General features: G+C 33.1%; 2 protein-coding genes across 9 annotated transcripts in view; one reads left to right on the top strand and one right to left on the bottom strand.

Annotated features, from left to right (window-relative positions):
* Positions 1-26,016, bottom strand: part of LOC126776758 (yemanuclein) — a 425,903-nt gene that overhangs the window by 347,693 nt on the left and 52,194 nt on the right. The window lies entirely within an intron of this gene.
* LOC126776795 (protein Fe65 homolog) overlaps positions 1-26,016 on the top strand; it is a 99,581-nt gene that overhangs the window by 41,312 nt on the left and 32,253 nt on the right. For 2 of the 8 annotated variants that reach the window (XM_050499574.1, XM_050499573.1), the window contains exon 3: positions 22,373-22,514. In XM_050499574.1, coding sequence (XP_050355531.1) covers positions 22,373-22,514 — 142 coding nt within the window. Of the gene's footprint in view, positions 1-671; positions 847-15,752; positions 15,922-22,372; positions 22,515-26,016 lie in introns of those variants that run through there. The other 6 variants (XM_050499576.1, XM_050499577.1, XM_050499575.1 and 3 more) reach the window with 6 other exon arrangements.

The following is a 26,016-nucleotide window of genomic DNA, read 5'->3' as shown; positions in this document are numbered from 1 at the left end:
AAAAGAGACAGACGAGGTTTAATGTTTTTAGTTATGAATGGTAAATGAAGTTAGAAGCATGACAGCCTTACTTGCATAATTAGAATGATTGTTTTTATAATATAAAAAATATTTTTACAAAAATACGCTCTAAAGAATACTTACTTGACTAGAGAATCGCTTTATTTGATCTGACCTTTAATACATATCAATATGAAACCTGAGCTAATAATATCGGTATCCTCGCCAGATCTCTGCGTAGCTGACACTAATTTTTTTATATAATTCATAACTGACGTAAATCTGTTATAACTCAACTGTAATGTATATCGATGGTATTAACAATTTATTAATAAAGATGTCAATTACTAGATGATGTTATTTAAACGAAGTGAGACCAAGGGCCACATATAACTACAATGTTATTGATTTCTGAGTTTTGCATACTTGATTGGACTACGCGCTAAAAAATTTCATCACCATTCAAAATAAAACAACTTTTTTTTTCTAAATTACAGAATAGAGGTAGCTCCATTCCATTTCAACGATAATAGCCAGTGAGACAGTAAAAGAACCAAAAAAGTTTTTATATGTATAATCAGCTGTGTGAGCCGTATAGTCTGTACAGGGAGGGCGCACCCCTCCCTCCTCGCACCCTCTCGCTCTAACAGCCAGTCCGCAGCCGACCGCGCGTGGATGCACTTGTGTCCAAAAAGCAAACACTTTTGAACGTCAAATTTTAAAGTGAATCCATTTTAAAACAGTGCCGACTTTGTCGAATTAGTGACTTTAATTTTTTTTTTATCTGTGATTATTCATTCGTTTTCAATACAAATTAAATTCTACGTGAATACACCAACGTACGAGGTTCTAAAGCACTATTGTTAATTAGTAGTTATAATTTTCGTGTTTGTGTCAGTAGCGTGATTGAATAGTATTATTCGGGTCTAGGTCATTATAAAAATGTTTTACTGAACCATTCATTACAAACGATTCTTTAAAATTAATTATAAGTATTTTTTTGTGTAATAAAAATTGACCCATATGATTGTGTAATAACTTACAATAAGCGTTTAAAATATTCGTTTAGTAAGCCAATACGATTTGTTATGTAAATTATGTATCGATATGCATATTGATTCTAAACGATCCTTATTTCCTATGCAAATTGTATTGTTCTTTTTATGTTTGATTTACGAATTACGAATAATTTTGTAATCAGTATTTTGTTTCATTTAGATATTTGATTTACTAACCGTTGATTATAAATATGCATAAATATTTTACAAATTATATTATATTATGTTTTTATATACAAAAGACCGGGATGCCCGTGGTCTAAACACGTGAATCTTAATCAATTAACAAGCACTTTATTTAAGTTTTTACATTACAGTTAATTTATGTAATAAAATTCATCTCTTGCTTGATGGTGAGCGAAAATGTCGTAAGGAAACCTCCAATCCGCATTGGAGTAGCGTTGTGGAAACCTCTCCAAAAAGGAGAGGCCTTAGCCAGCATCGGGACATTAAAATTCTGTTATTTTCATATCTATATTTTTTATATCTTTAGTCTAATATAATTTATAATAATAATACCAAATCAATTTTTGTCAAGTCGATCTTGTTTTTAAATTATTTATAACCGTTTGTCAATTGATCTTATTTTGCAAGGTGCTTTTACCAATAGAATATTTAATAATTTGAATTATTTCTAGTTATTATTATTTAACATTTGAGTAAGAAAAAATATATAGATTTGAGTTTTGATTTTTTTAATAAAACGTTATAGTTATATAACGTTATGGTTATATATGTTAGTTTTGACTTTAAATAAAGCGATGGTCATTTATTATCTGTATTGGATTTCGAATCAAGTATTCATTGTAATCTTTTAATTAATTAAGGATTAAACCCGCTTGGAGCGGTTACGCCGGGGTCGACTGAAACTTTAAACTGTATTTATTTGATATATATGTATATACACGGCAAATAACGAGAAATCGTTGCACTGATAGCGTATATTACAAATAATAAACGGACGCAACACTTAAGTAGAGTAAAAACATACTTTTATATAAACGATTAAAACCTTTTTTATTAATTATCTGTTTATTACTTAGCACGAAGACTTCCAGATATATAATATTTTGTTAATTTAAAATAATTTCAGAAATTACTATATGTATTAAAAATAGGGAATGAAAATACTTTACAATTTAATAAATTAAGTGTTCTGTTAAATAGTGAGTTAAGACAAAACATGCATAAATAGGTATTATTAAGGCATTAGGCTTTATTCTAATATTAAACTTTAACGTATTTTTTAACATTCGTCTTAGAATTTTTTGATAGTGTAAACGCTATTAAGAAAGAAAAGCCGAGATGGCCTAGTGGTTAGAACGCGTGAATCTTAACCGATGATCGTGGGTTCAAACCCGGGTAAGCACCACTGAATTTTCATGTGCTTAATTTGTGATTATAATTCATCTCGTGCTTGACGGTGAAGGAAAACATCGTGAGGAAACCTGCATGTGTCTAATTTCATTGAAATTATGTCACATGTGTATTCTACCAACCCGCATTAGAGCAGCGTGGTGGAATAAGCTCTAAACCTTCTCCTCAAAAAGGGAGAGGAGGCCTTAGCCCAGCAGTGGGACATTAACAGGCTGTTACTGTATTAAGAATAGCAAAAGATCAAAGCTATTATTAGTAAGAATCGACCGTTTTTGTTTCCGATATCTTTACTTGCGAACGTGATTGAATAGACTTTAGTTCTATTGATGTCGTGATTAATCAGTGAGCGAATTTTGACATTGTAATTAGACCGGCCCTTTTTCTTTTAAAAACATTAAGCAATTTTTTTTCTTCACGGTGCTCTTTATTTTACGTATCTATAATGAATATTTTTTATTGTCCTATTCATCTTAGATATCAAGGGCTCTCATTGGTATAGTGGCTTGTTTATAAGTTCTTCCCTCTGCCCTAGGCCCTCGGTTCATATCTCGGGTTGAGTACTTGAAGAGTTATTGGGATTTTCTGTCAAGAAAAAGTACATAGCCCAGGGTGTAGAAGTTGTGTATGAAATAGTGACTTGTTTAACCGCACACACATATGCATTTTAATATGATAATCCTGTGCAGTTGGCTAGTTTCAATTGAAAATTACCTGATCAGGATCGGGCATTTCATAACATCAAGCTTCTCACTTTAATATCAATATTTAATTTCAATATTGTATTTACATTTAACGCAAACCCCTTGTTATCAAATGAATAGTCGAGAGTCATCATGTCATTACGATTAATCACGTGACCGTCTGCGTACTCACGTATATTTGTGACCCAAAAACGGTGGAACACATGTAATATGATGGATTACACCTAAAATAAAATAGGGTACCGCGAAGGCTCGTTATGATTGATCAGAATTTTATATTCGACCTTTGATCAAAGATTGCAGGAACGGCATACGTCAGGTATTACAGTGCGTTTAGTATGTTGTAGATAATGCGATAGGAGGGGGGGGGGGATTTGAACTCAAAGGACTTCTGTAACATTGTTTTAAATATACATGCAAGCATATAATGAATGTTTTAACGTTAAAATTACGTACATGATTTGAATAATATCAAATATCCATCGCTTTATGGTTCAATGATAAAAAATGAGTCTTCGTCCGCGGCTTTGGACATAAGTACCCCCTGTACTAATTCTAAAAAAAAATCTACTAACAAATTTTCACTTTATCGCAATTGAATCCCTCCTATTCTTTAATTATATATATATGGTATATGTTAAAAATAATATCGTTTTGGATCCGATGTGTTAAACTCAACGCTAGGATCAACGCGTATATAATTTAGAATAACCTAATATTTATTTAAGTTGATTATAAATTTTGTTTCAATGTTATTTAATTTCGTGATATTATTTTTTTTACAACTACCAACATTAAAAGTGATTAGACTTTGGTAATAAATAGCGATGTATTTCAATGAACGATTATAATTATTGTTGAACTTGAGCAGGGTGGTTACTCTGCCTGTTTAAATAAATATTGTTTATAACCACTCAACACTTCTTTCGCTTTCCTGGCCCACCTTCTGTTTCAAATGTCAATAGATATAGAATAGTCAAAGTTGAATTTAAAATGAATCGGGAACGTATCGTAATCGTTATAGATTAGTAGAATTCGACCCCAGTTCTGTGCTTGACGGTGTAAGAAAACATCGTGAAGAAACCTGCATGTGTCTAATTTCATTGAAATTATGCCACATGTTTAATTCTACCAACCCGCATTGGAGCAGCGTGGTGGCAAAAGCTCCAAGCCTTCTCCTCAAAAGGGAGAGGAGGCCTTAGCCCAGCAGTGGGACATTAACAGGTTGTTACTGTATAAAAGTACTACTATTATACAAGTTTTGAGGACTAAATAATGTATTATATGAAGATCGATGACGTCATGTTTTGTTTTTGTAGATGGATGGTAACAGAGATTAGTTGGTTTACTAAGTGCAGCTTTTTGGTTTATGAATCATAAATATATCGATAAATATCCACAATATTAGCACCGAACTTTGGATATATGACATCCTCTCGCCTGGTTGCCTCATTTATATTTTAAGGCATATATCATTCCTTTTTATTCTTCTAACATATCATAGGATACTTCTTTCGTGTTATTATCCAACAAGGGGTTGTTATAATAAGGTTTAATTTTGTAAGTTTTCTAGCAAGACGACTTTTCTTATAATACATATAGATTGATAGATTTAAGACCGCAGATCCCGAGAACCTGGGCTCAAATACCGACAACTTTTTGAGTTTTCTGTTGAAGATTCTTAGTGGCAGCCCGAAGTCTGTAAGATGGCAGTGCCTCGGTTAGCACGTAAAGCCTGAACACTATCGTCATTATATGTCACGTTTCATTAAATATGCTTTTGTTAGTAGTTCCATTCACGTTCTTGCTCTGAGGTTTCTCAGAACTAAAAGTACCTAAAATTGTTGCGTGCGTACAAGTGCTCATTAAACGGCACGTTTTTGTAACTGATTTTCTCATGGAATAGTGTGTTTATAAGATATATGTATATATATAGCTAATAAGGCTGTAGTATTATACAAATAACTGTTAACCATCCATAGCTAAAATAAATATATATATTTGTAAACTAACGTAAAAAACAATTATATACCTACGATAATCTACCATAAAACACAGGCTAACATGAATGTATGTACCTATATTGGGAAAACACTATCGAACAGACCTAAATGGATTTTCGCTTGGGTAATCATGCCCCAGATTAAAAAAATAGGCTTGGCGTTTCAACTAGCTTTTCCTTTTGGATGCTTTAGCAATATATACTACATACATACAACAAAATATCCAATTCGAATATGCAATATTTGCAACTGGCGATCCTATAATTCGTGTACTACCGGAAATAGGTTTTTTTATAGTAAAAATTGTTATATTTTAGCAGAAGCTGAAGCGGAATCAAACTTAAACAACATTTTTTGTTTAAAGAAGATGTCCTCTTGGCCAATTTCCTATCTCGAGCGAGATTAGCCAACTGCGCTGACATATTATAGTGCACAAGTATGTGCCCAAACACAGGTGCAGTGCAGGGAATAGCCCTGAGTACCAAAAATCTTCGATAGAAAAACCCAAAATTTGGTATCTATAGTATACCAAATTTTATCGTCACCTGCAACATTGGTAGAAAATTTCAATCGCATAAGGAGATGTGATTTAAAAATCATCTAAGATTTTACTCCAACATTAACATTTGCAAGTAAAAAGAATGTTATAAAAATAAGAAAGGAAATGAATAATGTAAATACAGTTAAGCTCTAGCAGTTTAAAATCGAAGCTTTTTCATAAAAACTATCGTTAGTAACGGTCATGCGGAAATTGTGCAACAGTAGACTTCGCTTTGTTCATAAAACATTTATAAATATACCGAAACCGTTCACGTTTTGTATAAAATGCTTGTACAAGCTGTTAAGCTGAAATGAAATTTACAAAATTGCCAACGCGATATTGATTTCGAGTCAACCCTGGTAACATACATAACGCACGACTTCCGTGCTATTGACGTACTAATTCCACAATTTCCCCTTCGCCCTCGATTATGACGAAGTCACGATATGCATTTATCTTGTTTGTGTTTATTTACGAGTCAATCGGTGCAAGAGGGTTAAAGGATTTTGACAAATGAGGTTTTATTATGTTACGATCATTCGTACATACATCTATCATTCGCTCATTAACACTTTACATTCTACTGTTACTATCATTCGCATCTATCATTCCCTTATTCGCATCATTATATTCATTCAATATTCGTCAGTCATTCGAGAGTCATTGTTTAGAAAGGACGTGTGTTAAATGGAACTTAAAAGTTATATTAAATATAATTGGCGAATTATATTTCTAGTGTTATTTCTAAACTCTGAGCGTGTCAATTAGTTTCAAAGGTAATAGTTAATTATTTTTGAAGCATTTGTAACCGCTGATTAGTGCATGATAACTGAATGCGATCAGTAGAATTAATAACTTTGACTTTTCTCTCTTCACCCAATATTTCATCTTTGTCTATTTGATGAAAATGGTATAAGGGAAAAAACAGTTATGCTGTAATTTATACGGCCACATACTCGGTTAGTCACCAAAGCGTTTACCCGTTTTTATCATTTTTATAATGCCTAGATTTTCCTGTATCAGTCGACTGATCCAACCAAAATATACACAATTATAAATAGTTTAACGACATTTATTGATCGAGTCGTTTTGGTTTTTATCTTCAATAAAATTCTATTACGTCATTAATTAAATTTTAGTTTTTATGTTATGGCGTGATCAAAATGAATCGTTCCTTTATCTTGCTTATGTAGTTAAAATACGTTTTGAAAATAGGTTCGGGCGTATTTTCATTAACTGCACAAATCTAAATGCGGCGAGCAGTTCCACTCGACACTGTCAATATACTTTCCCGTAAATCCCACAGTACTTTAATGTTAAATTTCGTTACGATCGTTTGATCGATTGAGTGGTTTGATCGTGACGAGATAGCAAACGAACAGACAGATTTCGAACATATAACATTAGTATAGACACACAAGCGTAGTTAGGCGGATAAAGGCGGTGCAAGGTTGCATTGATTGGAAGAGATTTCGCTGAAGTATAGAAATATTAGATGACCTCTTATCTTCTTGATATATAAACAATAACCATTAAATGTGGTATCCAAATTATATACAATTTGGTATTGTTAGTATGGAAATATAATATATATATATAATGTCAGTCCTAGAGGCCCCCCTTAGGGTGCCCCTAATAGGCCACCTATAGATAATATAAGGATTTAATAATAAAACTAATAGGAATAAAATGATACATCTTAATACTTAATAATCATGTGTTTGTGAGAAAGTGGTACTCGTATTGAGTATTGAATTTTTATTATAAGTAACCAGGACCTTACTCCGCAGTGTTGACCCTGACCTTAACATATAGCACTAAGTTGCTTAAAAAAAGAGATTCTCATACTTTGTGTTCTGCGTGTGTATGTGAAACAATTCGTCAATGTGTGCATAGATGTGTCAATAAATATATGTGCATTACTTTCGAGAAAGTTCAATGGGGACGATAATTTGATTAAAGATATAAACAGATATTACCATAGAAAAGGTGTTACCATAACATAAAAATTACTATTTTTTAATTCAGTTTTAAGAGAATAAAATAACTTAGTAGATGACAAAATAAAAATATTCTGTATTCAAGTAGACTTAAAAGCAGTTTTAAATCATCTTTTAAGAAGATTAGAATAAAAGCAACATATAAATAATCTTTTATCAAATCATATACATTATCTATCAATGTTTTATTAAAATTAGATATAAATTTATAAATTGGCAAAGTGAACAGTCCTGTATGACTAAAATCAGCGTATTTGTTTGCTTGCTCCTACTACATTACTACATTTGGTTATTTAAATTCAACACGATGTTATCCTTCAATTAAAATTATATTAAAACAACAGCTAAATACACTGTTTACTCAGTCATGAAACTGTTTAAATATACCTAAAGGTGTTAACAGTGCGAGTTACTGAGATACCAATGGCTTGTTTAAATTTATTTAAACTTTCGATAAAAGAAACACCGCACGTTGCGAGGTGTTGAAACATAATGTGTTAAACAATAATATCAATAAAAAAGAGGTAATATAGAAGCAAGTTTGAATACCAAGAAAGGCAAGGCTTTATTTCTTATAAATGATACTTGAAGACCCCTTTCCGATAACATGCAGGCGAAGCCGCGAGCAACCGGTTAACTAGAATAATGTAAGTTTATTCAAACTAGTACCTATTTAGACAAGATAGCGTATTGGACAAAAAAAAACAGGATTTCAAACTTACCATGACGAAGTCGTTTTGATACTTGACTAAAACCCTAACACCCCCAATCAAGAATCTATTATGCTCTTGTTAATAGCCGGCTTACACAAACGAATAAGATATTCGTCTAATCAGCATTGGAAAAGGTCTACTAAATGTATAGAAATCTGAACCTCATGATCCATTTAAAGTTCGTTGACTTCCCCAACAATAACAATTCAGCTTGTATTTATGGTGTACTAACTCTAGTCTGTCTGAAAACGCTGACACAAATAGAACTGAATTGGTTATTTTTCATTCAGGTTAATTCCTGATGAATTGTTTTGTACATTGCTACAATTGGTTCCTGATTTATAAATTTACAAAAAGGTTTACATTTTAAATAAACTAAATAAAATATACTAACCTGAAATAGTCGCCACTGCCCATTGGCACCCTAAGAAATATTTACCATTCCTTACATAATTAACGCGCCTGTAGATACCCTGACTCACTCACCCTTTCGACCGTAACACAACAATACTAAGTATTGCTATTTGTCGGTAAAATTATAATGTTTGTCTACTTGTGTAATACCTACCCATACAATTTTGATTTGTAAAAAGCCCTACCATCAAGTAAAAGTTACTTTAAATATCACGGTTATATTTAACAATATCGAAAAAAAACTGTTTATTTTTATACAAATAGTATATGTTGAAGCATTTGTCATATATGATTTAGAAATATTAATCATTTATCGGCTTTACATACGCTCAGAAAATTTTACACAAGTATAAGCTCACTAAAAACTATATTATAATTCGCCTCAATTGTATTTAAAAAACTCGTTTGTTACTATGCAAAGACATTAAAACAACTTTCCGTGTAGAAGATTAATTCAAATTATATCAAGACTTTCAAAATGATTGTCCTCTATGGCCTAAGACCCGTCTGGCGACGCTGCTTAGCGGCTGTTTAGTTAAACACTGATTTGTCCCTTACTGTTATTATTGATTTGACATTAGAAAGAAGACACCGCATTATTTATCTAATAATATTTATATAACTCTTATAACTAGAATTTATTACAATTTCTGCATCAAAGTTAATACAATTTTTTTTTATTTTTCTTCATTTTTTATTAGAGATACCTAAATGTTTTTATAAAACATAAGAAAAATCGTCATTTAATTAAAAGGCAGGTGTCGCCAGACGGGTCTTAGGCCATAGAGGACAATCATTTTGAAAGTCTTGATATAATTTGAATTAACCTTCTACACGGAAAGTTGTTTTAATGTCTTTGCATAGTAACAAACGAGTTTTTTAAATACAATTGAGGCGAATTATAATATAGTTTTTAGTGAGCTTATACTTGTGTAAAATTTTCTGAGCGTATGTAGCAATTTTTTAGGGATATGACCAAATACTCAAATATGTTGGAATAATTATGGATGACGAAGAGTTAATTTTAGGATGTAGACTCCTGTACATTACCGTGGTTTTGTGTTTTAGAAGTTTTAGAACGTGATGACATTCACCCTTTCAATTAGAAAGCTATGCCCATAAAATTACCATCGCAGTTATCAAAATGAACAATTACTAGAGAAATACAAATGTTGGATTTTACAACTGTTTTATTCAAAATTCTAGAACTTACAAATAGTTAATTATGTTTAATCAACAATAATACGCTTAAGAAATGTAATGAAACGATAAAACCGCAGTTCCATATCTAAGTATTCAGCTTTCTAGGTCAATACATGCTTAGTTTGAAAGCACTAAAGCGCTGGATTAAATACCTTTTATGGCTAATGCTGAGGGAGTTCACTCGGGCGGTTCTTTGGATCAAAGGAAAGTTAGAAATGAGGGATTGTCTGGATTTATATCATTGCAGTATACATTGCAAACAGATCCTAGCATTTATCATAATATATTATCGGATATTTCTTATTCTATTTACTTGAAAGGTCATTATACAATTAATTAATTTATGTATGACAGCACACCTTAGGAATTAGACGATCGTCGCATAAATATTTCTCTTTTTTTTGTAAACGAAACATAATATATAAAAAAACCTGCTGAGTTTCTTTCGCCGGTTCTTCTAAGGGTTGGGTGTTTTTTTTCCTAACCGGTGGTAGTTTCTTGTTTGATATCAATAAGCAAGGGTAATGCTTCTATGTTGAATAAAGTATTTTGATTTTGATAGGGCTTTGTGCAAATTAGTCTGGTAAGGGACTGATAAGATATTCTACAGCCAAATAGCAATGTTATTAATGCTGTATTCCGGTTTGAAGGATCAGTTACCAAGGGACATAACATCTTAGTTCCCAAGTTGGTGGCGCATTGGCAATGTAAGGATTGGTTGATATGTCTGGCCCATTTGCGTGATAGCCTACCTACTAAAAAAAAATAAAAAAACACTTTTCACTAAGGTGACATGACACCTATGGACATTGCGTTACGAGCATCAGTATCATATCAATAATAATAATCTATAAAATTATTTAAATATTAATGTATCTATAGCAGAATTTCAATAAAACTTTTAAACAATGATGAACGAACGAATAAAAAATATATTTAGAGTAATTCTTATTAGAATTTGTTGTAAATAATTAAATGAAGTAGCACGTTTTGTAGATAGGAACGGAATGTTTCTGGTTCATTGATCCTGTACTAATACTTGTACTTTACTGGTGGTAGGGCTTTGTGGAAGCTCGTCTGGGTAGGTACCACCCACTCATCAGATATTCTACCGCAAAACAGCAATACTTGATATTGTTGTGTTCCGGTTTGAAGGGTGAGTGAGCCAGTGTAATTACAGGCACAAGGGACATAAAATCTTAGTTGCCAAGGTTGGTGGCGCATTGGCTATAAGCGATGGTTGACATTTCTTACAATGCCAATGTCTAAGGGCGTTTGGTGACCACTTACCATCAGGTGGCCCATATGCTCGTCCGCCTTCCTATTCTATAAAAAAATTCTCAGACATACATAAGTACACATAATAGTTTATATCTCCCTGTTGGAATACATTTAAGTATTGGTAAGGATTTGTTTCGGTCTTTAAGATTCTTTCTCTCCACAATTCTCTCCAAAGATACGGGTGAATGAACGTGATTTTTTCTGTCAATGTCATAAAAAATTATTTAGTTACATATTACATTCGTTCATTTACTATTTGTATTGAATCTTAAAATGTAATGAAATATGAAAAATAACAAAGTAATTATTGCAAAACTAATAAAAAATAAGAAAAAAAAAACAACTTCGAAGTTGCAAATATCGTTATACATATGAATTTTTTGGAGATGAGTCTTAATTTTTTGAGTGTTATGAGGTTTGTTTAGTGATATTAATACAATTTTTGCTCAAATTTCGCTAGTAATTAGCATAGAAAATTAATTTAATATTAAGTTATATTTATTCATTCGCTACGTCACGTGAAGTAAACGTCAAAACGAAGCGAACGAAAACGAGCCTAAGTCTAAGGCAAGACATTTGCGCTCAAGTTAGCTTTTAGCAAAATAACATTAATGCATTACAATTGAGTCTCGATATCTTATTTCAATTTTTTAAGTATTTGTACGATATGATCCAGTGCTTAGAACAAGTGAATCTCATTGTAGATTATGGCTTCAAACCTGAGTAAGCACTAATGAGTTTTAATATGTTTAATTTATGTTTATGATTCATCTCGTGATTTGTCGGTTATGTTTCGGACGATATTCCGCCACATATGTATACATACATATGTAGGAGTAACGTGGCAGAATGAGCTCTAAGCCTTTTCCTTAACATAAGGCTTTTTTATTACCGTCAAAATTAAGAGAAAAACGAAAGTAAAGGCCTCGTTAATGAATAAAAAAAATTTTAAATACTTTCTCATGGTTGAGTGTTTTAAAAAAGTAATGTTGCCAAATTAATTCTAATTGTTTCACACGAGCTATTGTCAAAACTATAATTAATTATAATGGTGTTACGAAAATTCGTTAACCTTAAAATACCTAACACAATATAAAACTTGTTGTTCAAGATCAAATAACATTATATCTAATGTTATTTTAACTTTTATTTTCGTTACTATTTACTATTTCGTTACTTAGATGGCGCTAGTTGTCTTTTAAATCGTGCTATAGTTGTACATTTCTGTAAGTACTTAATTGGGCTTGGCCTTTTAAAAATGTAATTCGAGGTACGCGGACTAGCATATGGTACCTGATGGTAAATGGTCACTAACGTCCATAGACATTGACATTGTAAGAATGTTAATCATCGCTTACATCACGGGAATTAATATGTAATGTCCCTTGTGCCTGTAATTACACTGGCTTACTCACCCTTCAAACCGGAACACAACAATATCAAGTACTGCTGTTTTGCGGTAGAATATCTGATGAGTGTGTGGTACTTACCCAGACGAGCTTGCACAAAGCCCTACCACCAGCAAAATACCGGATTAATCTGATATAAATAACATTTTAATACAGTAACAGTAACAGCCTGTTAATGTCCCACTGCTGGGCTAAGGCCTCCTCTCCCTTTTGAGGAGAAGGTTTGGAGCTTATTCCACCACGCTGCTCCAATGCGGGTTGGTAGAATACACATGTGGCACAATTTCAATGAAATTAGACACATGCAGGTTTCCTCACGATGTTTTCCTTCACCGTTAAGCACGAGATGAATTATAAACACAAATTAAGCACATGAAAATTCAGTGGTGCTTGCCCATTGACTATTATAGTAATTATAAATAGGACCAAAATAGCGTATCATCGTAAGTTATACAAAGCGGGTTCTTCATCAACATGACAAATAGGAATCTAATTATGTCTCAATTACAGTCATTGCTGGTTTCGCATAGATAAAGTCATTATCGAGATGAATCACGATAACATTACGCATCGCATAACACCGTGAGAAGTCGCTTTGCTATGTCAGTCAACTTATATTTTTCCTGTGATGATAATAATAATAACGTTTACAAAGAAAGTATTAAGAAATATTATTTCTCATTTTATTATTAATACTTTAATTAATTTAATTTGACCTTAATATATATAAATAGACCAATTCCCGGTTAAAGTTGAGATATTCAAAAATCCTTTCATAGCAGATCATTTAAAATAAACATTTATACTAAATTTCAATAGAGGTGTCTGTGCATATAGACATTCGACCACCTCCATTGTATTTGTAGCCGTTTGTTTTTGAATAAATAACTTATAATTGAACTATATACACCGACATTAAATTTACATAATAAGGTTAATTTAATAATTAATTAATTTACCCACTAGTGTTATATAGATGACAATTTTTCGCACGCGGCTTCAGTCGTGCGATTAGGGGTGGTATTAGATAAAAAAGTAGGTGGTATTAGATAAAAAAGTACTTGTACTTGGGGTTCAAGCTTGCTCCGTACCAAATTTCATCAAAATCGGTTCAGTGGTTTAGCCGATCGAAACTGACAGCCAGAGTTATTGTCGCATTTATAATATCAGTATTTATATGAAATTGCGGTCAATAATACTATTTTAAACAATTTGTCTTCTGCTTGACTATGAATGGAAATGTCACGAGGAAATCGAAAGTAATTCTGTGAATGACATCCGTCAATGTGTAAACCGTGATGAATAAAACTTTGTATTCTTCAACTATAGAGAGAAAAAACAGTACTATTCTGCACGAACTTACTTCGAAAACCCGTCGTTGTTCTAAGCTGATGTTTGGCCTCACAGGAGGTATTAAGGACACGCGTATTCTGTGCCCTTAAATGAGCTTTTATCAGCCGGTATCGCTGTCAAAACCTTTGGGCCAAAATAAATAAAAACAATTGAAAAGTATTTTACGCGTGATATGTAAAATAACCTGTAAGTATCCCATTGCTGGGCTAAAACACTCCTAAAATTCTCTCTTTTTGAGGAGCTTACTCCAGTCTCCACCACACTGCTCCAATACGGGGTGGATCCACATGAGGTAGTTTCCTTTTACCGAAACATGCAAGTTTCCTTACGATGTTTTATTAATTATTAATACTAATTAACCACAAAAAACCGTAGTTGACTGGGTTTGAACCTGCAGATACAGTTAAGATTCACGTGTTCTAACCACTGGGACGGCCCAGTATTATTTATACTGATACTACCCCATAACCCTTAGAACTTTCGATATATGTATTTCATATTTACATATATATTAAGCGAGTGTTAAACGCGATCACACCTTTTTAGGGTTCACTACAGAGGGTGGAACCCCATACCTACGTCGTATCACCCTCTGACTGATATGCAATGTATCCTTAACCTTGTGAAAAATGATAACAACGACAATAAACGCGATGAAAACGATACTTTAACTTTTTAAATATATTTTGTTCCTTACGTATTAGGAAGAATATTATTTATTTATTTATGTAATAAGTACACTAATAAAACATATGGACAGTTTCTGATAAGTTTAGATATATAAATTACAAGTGTACATAACAATCATAGAATCATCGCGTAAATATGTTTTATAAAATTAAAAATTAAATTTACAATTAAAAAAGACTAAATATAATATAATAATACTTTTAGCGTTTAACTCAAAAACAGGAATTATAATATTGAATATATAATATAATATGTATACATTCATGATAGAATCGGAATCCAAATATTATTTATTACATGAGACGTGCAATATATTAAAATTATTATTTTTTAAATATAACATTAACAAATGAATTAATTCTAAAACACAAAAAATAATATATAATAAACAGGTTTAAATAAATATAGGTAATTATTATTCATGAATTTAAATATTCATTTACTGTGTTATTTATTTCAGAATATAAAACATGTTGCCTTTAAAAACACTGAAATCATTTATGCTGGTGATTTCTTTTGTCAATATATTGTAAAATTTAGGCGTCATAATAACGAGACTCGCATATCCCATATCGTAATAATTATTATCATTTCGAGACATAATTAAACTGTTTAAGGTCGCCGTCGTGATGCACGGCACGCTAGTACTTTACAATGGGGTTTTCAGGGCACTCAGAGCTTCAGAATCTCATCCTTATGCACTGGTCCGATTCGCATTTGGCCGATTTTTTATACTACCGGTCTTTATTAGTAGTTGCATTTATCACGGTCACAGGCGAAATAAAAAAGTTATAATCGCGGTTAAAACCAGAATTATATGTAAGCAAAAACCCTATATCTGTCAGGTTTTAAGCGAATATCGTATATTATTCACAAAAACGAACAAAAATTTTTATATATTAAATTATAATTTCAAGGTTTACGAGCAATTAAAAATAACTTATTTAACAACGAACAATTAATTATTATTATTACTTATTTATTTTTATTAATCGAATGTAAAATACAGGTGATATAAATTCAACGAGTTATTTTCAAAGTGACAAAATTATTTCGTACGCTGGTGTGACTTCAGATTTCGAATTACACTTTGAATAGTGATGTGCATGAGATGTGAAAGTGTACAGAACACTATTTGCTAGTGTACCAAACAAAAATGGGTCTACACAAGCGAGAAAGTGAGTTATTTAACCAATCTTTATTACGAATATGTTTTGTGTAAACATTTTTTTTTTCTTTATTTTCATTGCGTGTTAATTTTTCACACATTAACACTTATTCCATTGACATACAGTGTATACAAAGTAAACACCATTATTCTTATGTGTGCGTTCATTTTTATTATTTTATATTAATAGTAATAGTCATATACATATTAGTTTCTTTTTTCTGTGTCAAGGTGTTTTAATAAATATATTGTATTTTTTAACTATATGTATAATATTAGCGATGTAAATTATGTGGATTATGTGTGAGGTAAAAATCGGTTCGACCAATAAAAACCATTGAACGGAGTATGAAAGTTGGCAAAACTTACACTCCCGTGCCCACTGTAAAGCACAAAATAATGAAAAATAAGGACCTATTCCTATTATTTTTCTTTAATGCGTAATTACAATGACTTGTTTCTCTTGTTTGAATATTGGTTAAAATTTAGTCACATGATGTGATGTCATCATGGGAGATTAGCCAACTGCACATGATATATTATAATGCACAAATGTGTGCGCAAACTCAGATGCACTCTCAATTCCGTCACATATAATCCGATGGCTGGCAAATCCGACGATCCGAATCCGCAAATCCGAAGAGTGTAGGTACAGGCCCAACAACTTTGAAGGGTGAGTGAGCCGGTGTAATTACAGGCACAAGGGACATAAAATCTTAGTTTCCAAGGTTGGTGGCGTATTGGCTATGTAAGCGATGGTTAATATTTCTTACAATGCCAATGACTATGGCCGTTGGTGACCACTTACCATCAGGTGGCCCATATGCTCGTCCGCCTTCCTATTCTATAAAAAAAAGGATTACATAAGATTCAGTTTTCATTTGTCTTTCTCAAGCCCGAGTATGTGATAAATCCCTACTAATATTATAAATGTGAAAGTGAGTTTGTTTGTTTGTTACACTTTCACGTCTTAACAACTCCATCGATTATCATGAAATTTTTCATACAAGAGGTACAGAAAAGAACATAAGGTCTCCCCTCTCGTTTGCAGGCGAAGCTGCGCGTGGTAACTAGATATAATATAAATCAAATCAATAATGACAGAAAGTGCGAAATAAGTCGATTACTAAACAGCCCCTAAGCAACGTTTATTTAGGGCATATATTTGCAAGTAAGCATTTGTTTAACTCTGCTATTTGATTGTGATAATGATATTATTAACTTAACAAGTTATATTTAAGCTACATATAATCAATTATATGTTTTATCTCACTGGAGAATATATGTCTTCATCGAAGGTAGCTTGTTCAAAGCGCAAGTAAAGCACTAAATGCTGATTTTGGTGGTAATTTTTTAATAAAAGTCTGCATATATTTGAAGCTATCTATGTTTTTTTGCAAAACCTCGCTAGAATTGAAATAAATATTTAAGAAAGACTTTGACAACTGACTGCAAAGAGACTGTAATTCCTCACTAAACGCTTTTTAATCGTAACGAAGCGGACACGACACCTTAAAAAGAAAATTAGTTCATAAGCCGCTACACATAAGTATATTACACAATATATAGAAACGTCTGTTTTATTATGAGACGCGACGTGCGGAGAATGCCCGGTCGCGAGGAAGGTCGCGCGATCGATACCCAGACTCGGCAGACTTAAGACTTTTATTAAGTTAAGAACATGAAAACTAAGACGTCTCTCATGTTACACTTAGTTTGTTAATGACTAGTATGCTCAAATTTATCGATTTCAACACCAGGCAAGCACTACTGAGCTATCACGTGCTTAATTAGTGTTTATAATTCATTTCGTGATTTTACATGGTGGAGGGCTTTGTGAAAGCCCGTCTGGGTAAGTAACATCCACTCATCATATATTCTACCGCCAAACAATTATTTTTAGTATTGTTATGTTCGGTTTTGAAGTGTTAGTGAGCTAGTGTAACATGCACATGAGTCACCGTCTTAGGTCCCAATATTAGAGGAGTCCATGTCTATGGACTATGGTGACTATTTATCATAACCCATTTACCAGTGCATACTTACTCTTAGTTAAAAAAAAAACATATTCGCTCATATGTGCATCTATCATCCTGCACTGGAGTAGTGTGGTTCCCACCACACTACTCCAGTGCAGGAGATATTAAGAACTCGTCTCTACACCTGTATGGTGTACATATGTATACGTATATACTCAAGACCATTGGCGTAGCTATGCCTAAAAGATTCTTTTATTTTGCAAGAAAAATATGTCATATAGTTAATTTAAGTCGGCACATGCGATAAACGATATAATTTTTTCAAGGACAACGAGGAATATTATCATATCGTGCTCTAAGCTCAATTTTTCCACCACTTTCATGCCCTCGATATTGGGATTGTGTGTTGACTGCCTCATTGGTCTAGTGGCTTGATATAAGGCCGCAGACCCGGAGGTCCTGGGTTCAATTCCCAGGTCGGGTCAATAAAAAGTTATTGGGTTTTTCTGTCAGAAAATTCTCAGTAGCAGCCCGGAGTGTGGAAGTTGGAAGTGTGTACACTCCCGTGCCTCGGAAAGCACATAAAGCCGTTGGTCCTGCGCCTGAACTCTTTCCGGTCGTGTCGGATTGCCGTCCCTTCGGATTATGAGAGTTAGGGAATAGAGAGTGCACCTGTGTTTGCGCACACACTTGTGCACTATAATATCTCCTGCATAGTTGGCTAATCTCTCTTGAGATTGGCTTGGCCGAAATCGGTCTTGAGGACATTATTATTATTATTGGGATTGTGTCGTGCATAAATTATAATAACACAACATAATTTGAGATTAAAAATTTCGATCTCAGTTTTGCTTCACTTATAATAAAACCCAGTTTTTTTCTAGTTTTTACATTGGGCCCCAATATGCTTCTTACGTCACCGTTCGACACATACATATATATTAGTTTCATACGTGTACATTTTAAACCTTGATAAAGCATAATAGCAATCAATAAAAATTGTGATGGCATTTCCATTGTATGAACAATAAAAACACTCCTCAGGGTACTAACTACAAAATAAAATAAATATTTTTTTGTGGGTATATATTCATAGCATCGATACCGTTATAAATATAAATACAGTTAACTACATAACTTATTATATTAGGTTTTTTATAGTATAGGTAGGCGGACGAGCATATGGCCCAGCTGATGGTAAGTGGTCACCAACGTCCATAGACATTGGTATTGTAAGAAATGTTAACCATCGCTTACATCACCAATGCACCGCCATCTTGGGAACTAAGATGTTATGTTCCTTGTGCCTGTGATTATACTGGTTCACTTACCCTTCAAACCGAAACACAACAATACCAAGTACTGCTATTTTGAGGTAGAATATCTGATGAATGGGTGGTACCTACCCAGACGAACTTGCACAAAGCCCTACCACCAGTAAAGATATTATATAACATGTAACTAAAACCAAAATAGGATTACACAATTAGTTTAAACATATATTGAATTAAGAGATGAGAATCTAATGAAATATATTTATAAATATATTTGTATGAACTTCTGCTAACAAGAAAGTCATTAAAAAGAAAGGTCATGAGAATAATTGACAACCCTCCTACCCCACGTTAAGTTCAAAGCTCATGTTTATAAATGCATTCTGCAATCCAAGCGGTATTGCTCAGAATAGCTGAACTTTTAATTACATTCTACACGAACGTTTTACCTTTTAATTATTATAAATAGTAAATAATCACACGCCTACACAGTAAATGTTGTTATATCAAACATTTAACATTATTCATAAACTGTAAAAATTTAGGATTTAAGGCTTTTTTAAAACATCATCGTCATATTCAGGCCTTAATAGTCCACTGCTGCACATAGGTCTCCTCATCGGTGCGCCAATTGTCCCGGTCCTGTGCTATTCACAACCATTCAGTTGACCACTTTTCTAATGTCGTCTGACCATCGGGCTGATCTGGCTTTTTTGACTGTAAGCTTAAAAACATACCACTGTTTTTGTAATTCTCATCTCATTCACAGCGGTGAACAAAAATGTCGAAAACATGAGTCAAATGAAGTTCTTCCACCAAGTCCATAAGTGCGGCGTGATGGAATAATCTCCCCACCTCCACAATCGAATAGAATGCATTTTGCCCAATTGCTGGCTATCACTTTAGTTATATCTATTAAAACTTTGTATACAAATAATAATTTAGTTCGTTAAACAGGAACTGAATCTCAGAGTTCCACACGCCTTTTAAATGGCAACGTTTGTATAAAAAAGATCATTTTATAAGGACACATTGTTAAACTATATTGACATAAAATCATATCTACATGTATATACGACGATCTCCTCCAACATGACCATAATATTGTATAACGGTTATGTCTTCAGAACCCTGTAATGGCTTACGGAACACGTGTTACGTGCTTATAATACATTTTGTCATTTGTGGATAGTGAGGTTGGCGTGCGATTTCGGCTCCTTGTTAATGCAGTGTTATTTTATAGTACCGACTTAAGTGTCTGTTTTCAATAGCATTTTATCGTTGGCTGTTTGTCTCGTTGGCTCAGTTGTCAGAGGACTTGGGTCAAGCCCCGCATCGGGGTTATAAATCGGTCAACGGCTTTTGTAATTTCATCTGCATCTCGCTGCTGGAGGATTGACGATTCTGTATCCAGTTCTCGGATGCCATTCAGTACTATTTACTCCGTGTACTGCCTAAGTTCATTTTTAAGTCCATTATACGATTAACAATGTATTTCAATTCCGTTCGACATTTGATCTCAACGTTGGAATCCTAGTTTTCCGATAAATAGGATTACAAAAAACTAATTAATAAAGTATAACCGTAACAGCCTGTGAATGTCCCACTGCTGGGCTAAAGGCCTCCTCTCCACTTTTTGAGGAGAAGGTTTGGAGCTTATTCCACCACGCTGCTCCAATGCGGGTTGGTATTAATTAATAAAGTATGCATTAAGATTATTTACATACAAATATCTTGTCTGTTTTGCATCATCTTTGAAGTTAGACAATTCCATATGAAACTAAAAACTGTTTTATAAAAACTACAACATGACATGCAGAAACCTACAATATTCAAATAGGCTTTTTGACAATGAGACGTGTAGGCAGTCTACCCGTAGGCTTATCGCCTTATTGCTTTATAGCCGGTTGTATAACGTCGCTATGAAATCGTTTATTTGGCTTCGGCGTCACATTACATGAAACCAAACAAGCGCTGGCAAGTCGCGACTGAATAACTAATCAGACGCAAGGACTGACAGGAAATGTACATTGTTAGTTTAATAAAGATTAATCAAAAAAACAAATATTTAAAAAAAAAAGATGATTTCCAAATGAAACTAGAAAGAGAAGGCTTCGTTCCATAAGTGATTGATTGTTTTTGTATTAATAAATGAATCGATACTTAAATTGATTCACTGATACAAATACAGGTAAATTCTGAGCTTTTGTAAGAGAGCCTTATTACGACAAAATTTAGAGGCAAAGCCTCGATAGTTTTAAGAATCTTTTATTAAAATCAATGAATTTGTGCCGTCAGTACATGGCCTTTTTAATTGTACTCCATATTTGGCATGACGAAATCATAACAATTTATTATAAGATTATTATAATACATTAAATTTTACTGGTGGTAGGGCTTTGTGCGAGCTCGTCTGGGTAGGTACCACCCACTCATCAGATATTCTACCGCAAAACAGCAATACTTGATATTGTTGTGTTCCGGTTTGAAGGGTGAGTGAGCCAGTGTAATTACAGGCACAAGGGACATAAAATCTTAGTTCCCAAGGTTGGTGGCGCATTGGCTATAAGCGATGGTTGACATTTCTTACAATGCCAATGTCTAAGGGCGTTTGGTGACCACTTACCATCAGGTGGCCCATATGCTCGTCCACCTTCCTATTCTATAAAAAAAACAATCAGTCAGTACAGGGTACTCAAACAATTGTGACGTGTCGTAAATAAATATATATTATTCCTCCGGTCTTTGAGTATTGGCTAGCCTCATACCTGGATCCATCTCAACAATATTATATGCCTCAGTATCTCAAGATAGCCTACACGCCAAAAATTAGCAGCAATATTAGAGTTTTGATTTTTTTTTATTGTTTTATTTTCTCTTTATTATATATATTTTTTCTTTCTACCTTCAATTATTTAAATTGATTGAAATGTTAGTATTATAGTATTGTTTATTTCATAAGTGTAGTGTCATTCAATTGTGTTCTTGTAAATTATTATATTGCTGTAAGCCTCAGTGGCGTAGCTATCGTAGGGCCAGGTGGTGCAGTGCAACGGGGCTCCGGGGCCCTGGTGCACTCTTTGTCATTATTGTAATTAAATATATGAAGTAATTATCGAATCTCTGAAATCGCTTCACATGATAATCTTATGTAATAAATGTATTCAATATTGTAACGTTATATATAAAAAATATATTTTGTCAACAGAGAATGGTCTACTGTCGTACGAGAATCCAAACTATCACTTGGACCCGGCGCGCCTCGAGTCCGCGATATACAGCGACCTCTACGACATGCACGACGATAAAGACATGCCTCTAGATTACGACAATTATCTCGACAACAGGAGGTGAGCGAATTGTATTACTAACATTTACACATCAACTGAATTCATCGGTAACCATCGAATGTGAATCTAAAGTTATCAATAGGCATAACATTTCATACTTTACTTCTTTAGATAATAATAAGTCTTTGAATTCATATCGGTGTTAACAATTTAGAAATTAAATATGGTTTAAAAAGTAGTTTTTGTACAGAGAATCACAGCGCGATTACTACGATTTTGACAAAGTTAGACTAGTTATAACTAGAACACCTAAAAGTGCCCCAATAGTGCAATAGTTTATGGGTCGCGTAGTCATAGTCGCAGGTTTAATCAAGGCTAACCTTGCTTGCAACGCTTAATTGGAGGTGTAAAGACAAATATTATTAATTCCTTAAAAACTGCCATTGTTATTTTTTTTTATATATATTTGATCAAATCAACGTTAAAATAGTCCTTAATGAAGATTAGCATTAAGGGCTATTTACGTATTATATGATCAAGTTAAATTTTTAATATAACATACAAGAAATAATGTAAAAAAAAATCGGTGTTATATGAGCATAGACATATGTTTTACGAAAACTGAAATAATGCTGTTTTTATATATCCGTCATATATAATTTAACGTTCAAGGAAGTTAAACAACGATATAACTAAGTAAAGTATTGCTTTATTCTCAATATATAAGCACGAGTGTGCCATTTTAAAAACGCAAATAATAAACAATGATCTTTATGATATAATCTTAACACAAAAAAAAACCCGGACATATTATTTATTTTTTACTGCACATCAATTGTACTTGTTATTCAGCTAGAATTTTTGTTTCGTTTAAAATTCTTACTTCTCGAGCAATGGTGTATGAGTTCATGTTACGAAGAGCCTCTTAAAAGCCTCTTACTACCGAAACCCGTCGCAGTTCCGACTTTATAAAAAAATTATATATGTCCTTTTCAGTGTCTTTGCTTAATCCCAAAGACGAGTTACTAAGTTTTTTTGTTTTGGTTTGGTATTGTAAAAATAAAATCGAATGGTTTGAATGAATTTAAAAATTGGGAGAATTGTAGTACCTCTTAGAAATTCAGCAAAAACTTTGGTTTTTTTTTTTTCTAAATGGCGAAGGTCTCCCAATTTTAAGTTTCTATGTTTTATAGTTTGAGCTGTGCTTTAATGGCTATAAAAGCACAGTCAGGACATCGGAATAGAGATGACATTGCCCTCGACTTGAGAACTGTCTATTGATAGCAACAGTCTGCAAGGAAAACTATTTAAATCAACTCCAAATATACTTCATTCAAATAGGTTCTTGGGAGAACTTTTGATGTTATTTACAAGATTAAATAAGTTTAAATCTATCACTTTTGTATGAAATTAACTGTTAATATGATTTTGTAATTTGGTCTTACGTTTTACTTATGACAAATTTTTTTCAAAATACAAAGACACGTAATGTAGGCAACCTATCGTCAATATGAGTTTATTTCATTGATTTATTGATTGTGGTAGCAATAGTTGTCATACCTTATTGTTAATAGATTAAGATAAAAACTTTGCATTTGTGAGATACAAACCATTCAGCAGTGCTCTGTGCGACATGTACTTAACTTTTTTTCACTTTAATCGTTTTATACACTATTTTTAGATTTCTTATTTATCTATCCCTCTTAATCTACTATCAAAGACGTCACAATACAAAGAAAGGTGATTGCTATTCTTATTTTAATCGCATTATCCGCCCAATGACGTTTTATATTATATACTTTATACACGCAAAGGTTTTTACTTTTCATTTGCAAGGGTATATAGAGAAAAGTATACATGTCTCTTTTTAACATAGGCCCTTTTGTATCTTGAAATAAATTTACAATTATAAATATTAAAAAAATCTTAACTTTAGAAGAATATAATTAACTTATTTATTAAGTAAAAAAGCCATTGCAAGAGTCGCAAAGCCTTTTTTTATTTTTAAAACAACGCGTTACGCGTTTCCCCCACGGGAACATTGGGGGCTTGTGGGATTCGCTGATTGGATAGTGTCCAAGACGCCTAGTGCACCCTGAACATTGGAATACCCACTAAAAAATCCAGCAGTACCCTCTCCATCTTACGTGTAGCACCATGAAATCGCTTGCGCATGCTACCGTGAAGTTCTAACAAGAATATCAAACCCTTTTTTTTCGTTGGAAAAACGCATTTACCCGTTTCTCCCATATATATATAACCTTACAGTACAGTAACAGCCTGTTAATGTCCCACTGCTGGGCTAAGGCCTCCTCTCCCTTTTGAGGAGAAGGTTGTGGAGCTTATTCCACCACGCTGCTCCAATGCGGGTTGGTAGAATACACATGTGACAGAATTTCAATGAAATTAGACACATGCAGGTTTCCTCACGATGTTTTCCTTCACCGTTAAGCACGAGATGAATTATAATCACAAATTAAGCACATGAAAATACAGTGGTGCTTGCCCGGTTTGAACCCACGATCATCGGATAAGATTCACGCGTTCTAACCACTGGGCCATCTCGGCTCTTAATGTAACCTTAATATTTAATAATTTACATATGTTTTATAACTAACACAACTCATGCAAACAAACAAAAATTTTTTTTTATTTAAATCTTAAAAGCACTGTTAAATCGTTATTTTATAATATAAAGCTACCAATACTTTTTCTTATTTAAAATGTAGAAAAACCGACGAGAAACTTAGTAGATACTCATTTCTATGATTCCAAAATTTAGAACAACTCATCATTACCACGTAGACTTGAATTACACGAAGATTCTATTACACGATACTTCCCAACGCGGTTTCTAAAGGAATTATATGTTTTTTTTCTATTATTTCAACTTGTATGCTAACTGGAGTACAGCAGCTCATTAGCCATGTAATTACAGAGTAATTATAAAAGGCCTATAAACAAAAAAAAATCCTATACGTATTGTTGACGAGACTCTTCGTAATATGTTCTTGGCACAGTGCCAGGGTCATTTCTTTTGTATACCTCGCTTTATATGTGTGCCAGTTAAAAAAACAAATAGGTAAGTAAAAAGAGAAGAAGAATTTAAATGAAAAATTGAAATGAAATTATAAATCTTAAGCGGCATTATTTTTGCATAGTAATTTTGGATGGAGATTTTCTTAGAAAAAAATATCTGAATTTTACGTATCTTTATGCTAGGTTCTATTAAATTTAGAGTGGTGTTTTCGACAAACGTGCAAATAATAAATGTTTCAAAGATTATTTTTTAGGTTTGCCAAAAAACATTTATATACGTTTCCCCTTCTATTGTGTTTGAAGCTATAAACGTTACCTTCGTATACCCATATCCTCACGGTACTAATTTGCATGTAACTTTTGAAACACATACATATATGTATGTACATAAAAAAAGCAAAGGTGACATAAGTACTGACCTAAATTATGCCATCCGAAGACTGCTTGGAAATGCAAAATTCCCGGACTAAGCTGGATTCTAGCCAATGTTGCCTGACTTCCTGACGGCGAGCTGACTTAATCC

This window comes from Nymphalis io, chromosome 21 (assembly GCF_905147045.1).
Source record: "Nymphalis io chromosome 21, ilAglIoxx1.1, whole genome shotgun sequence".
In the NCBI taxonomy this organism is placed as follows: domain Eukaryota; kingdom Metazoa; phylum Arthropoda; class Insecta; order Lepidoptera; family Nymphalidae; genus Nymphalis; species Nymphalis io.
The sequence above is the reverse complement of the archived record's forward strand: the minus strand, read 5'-3'. Positions and strand labels throughout refer to the sequence as shown.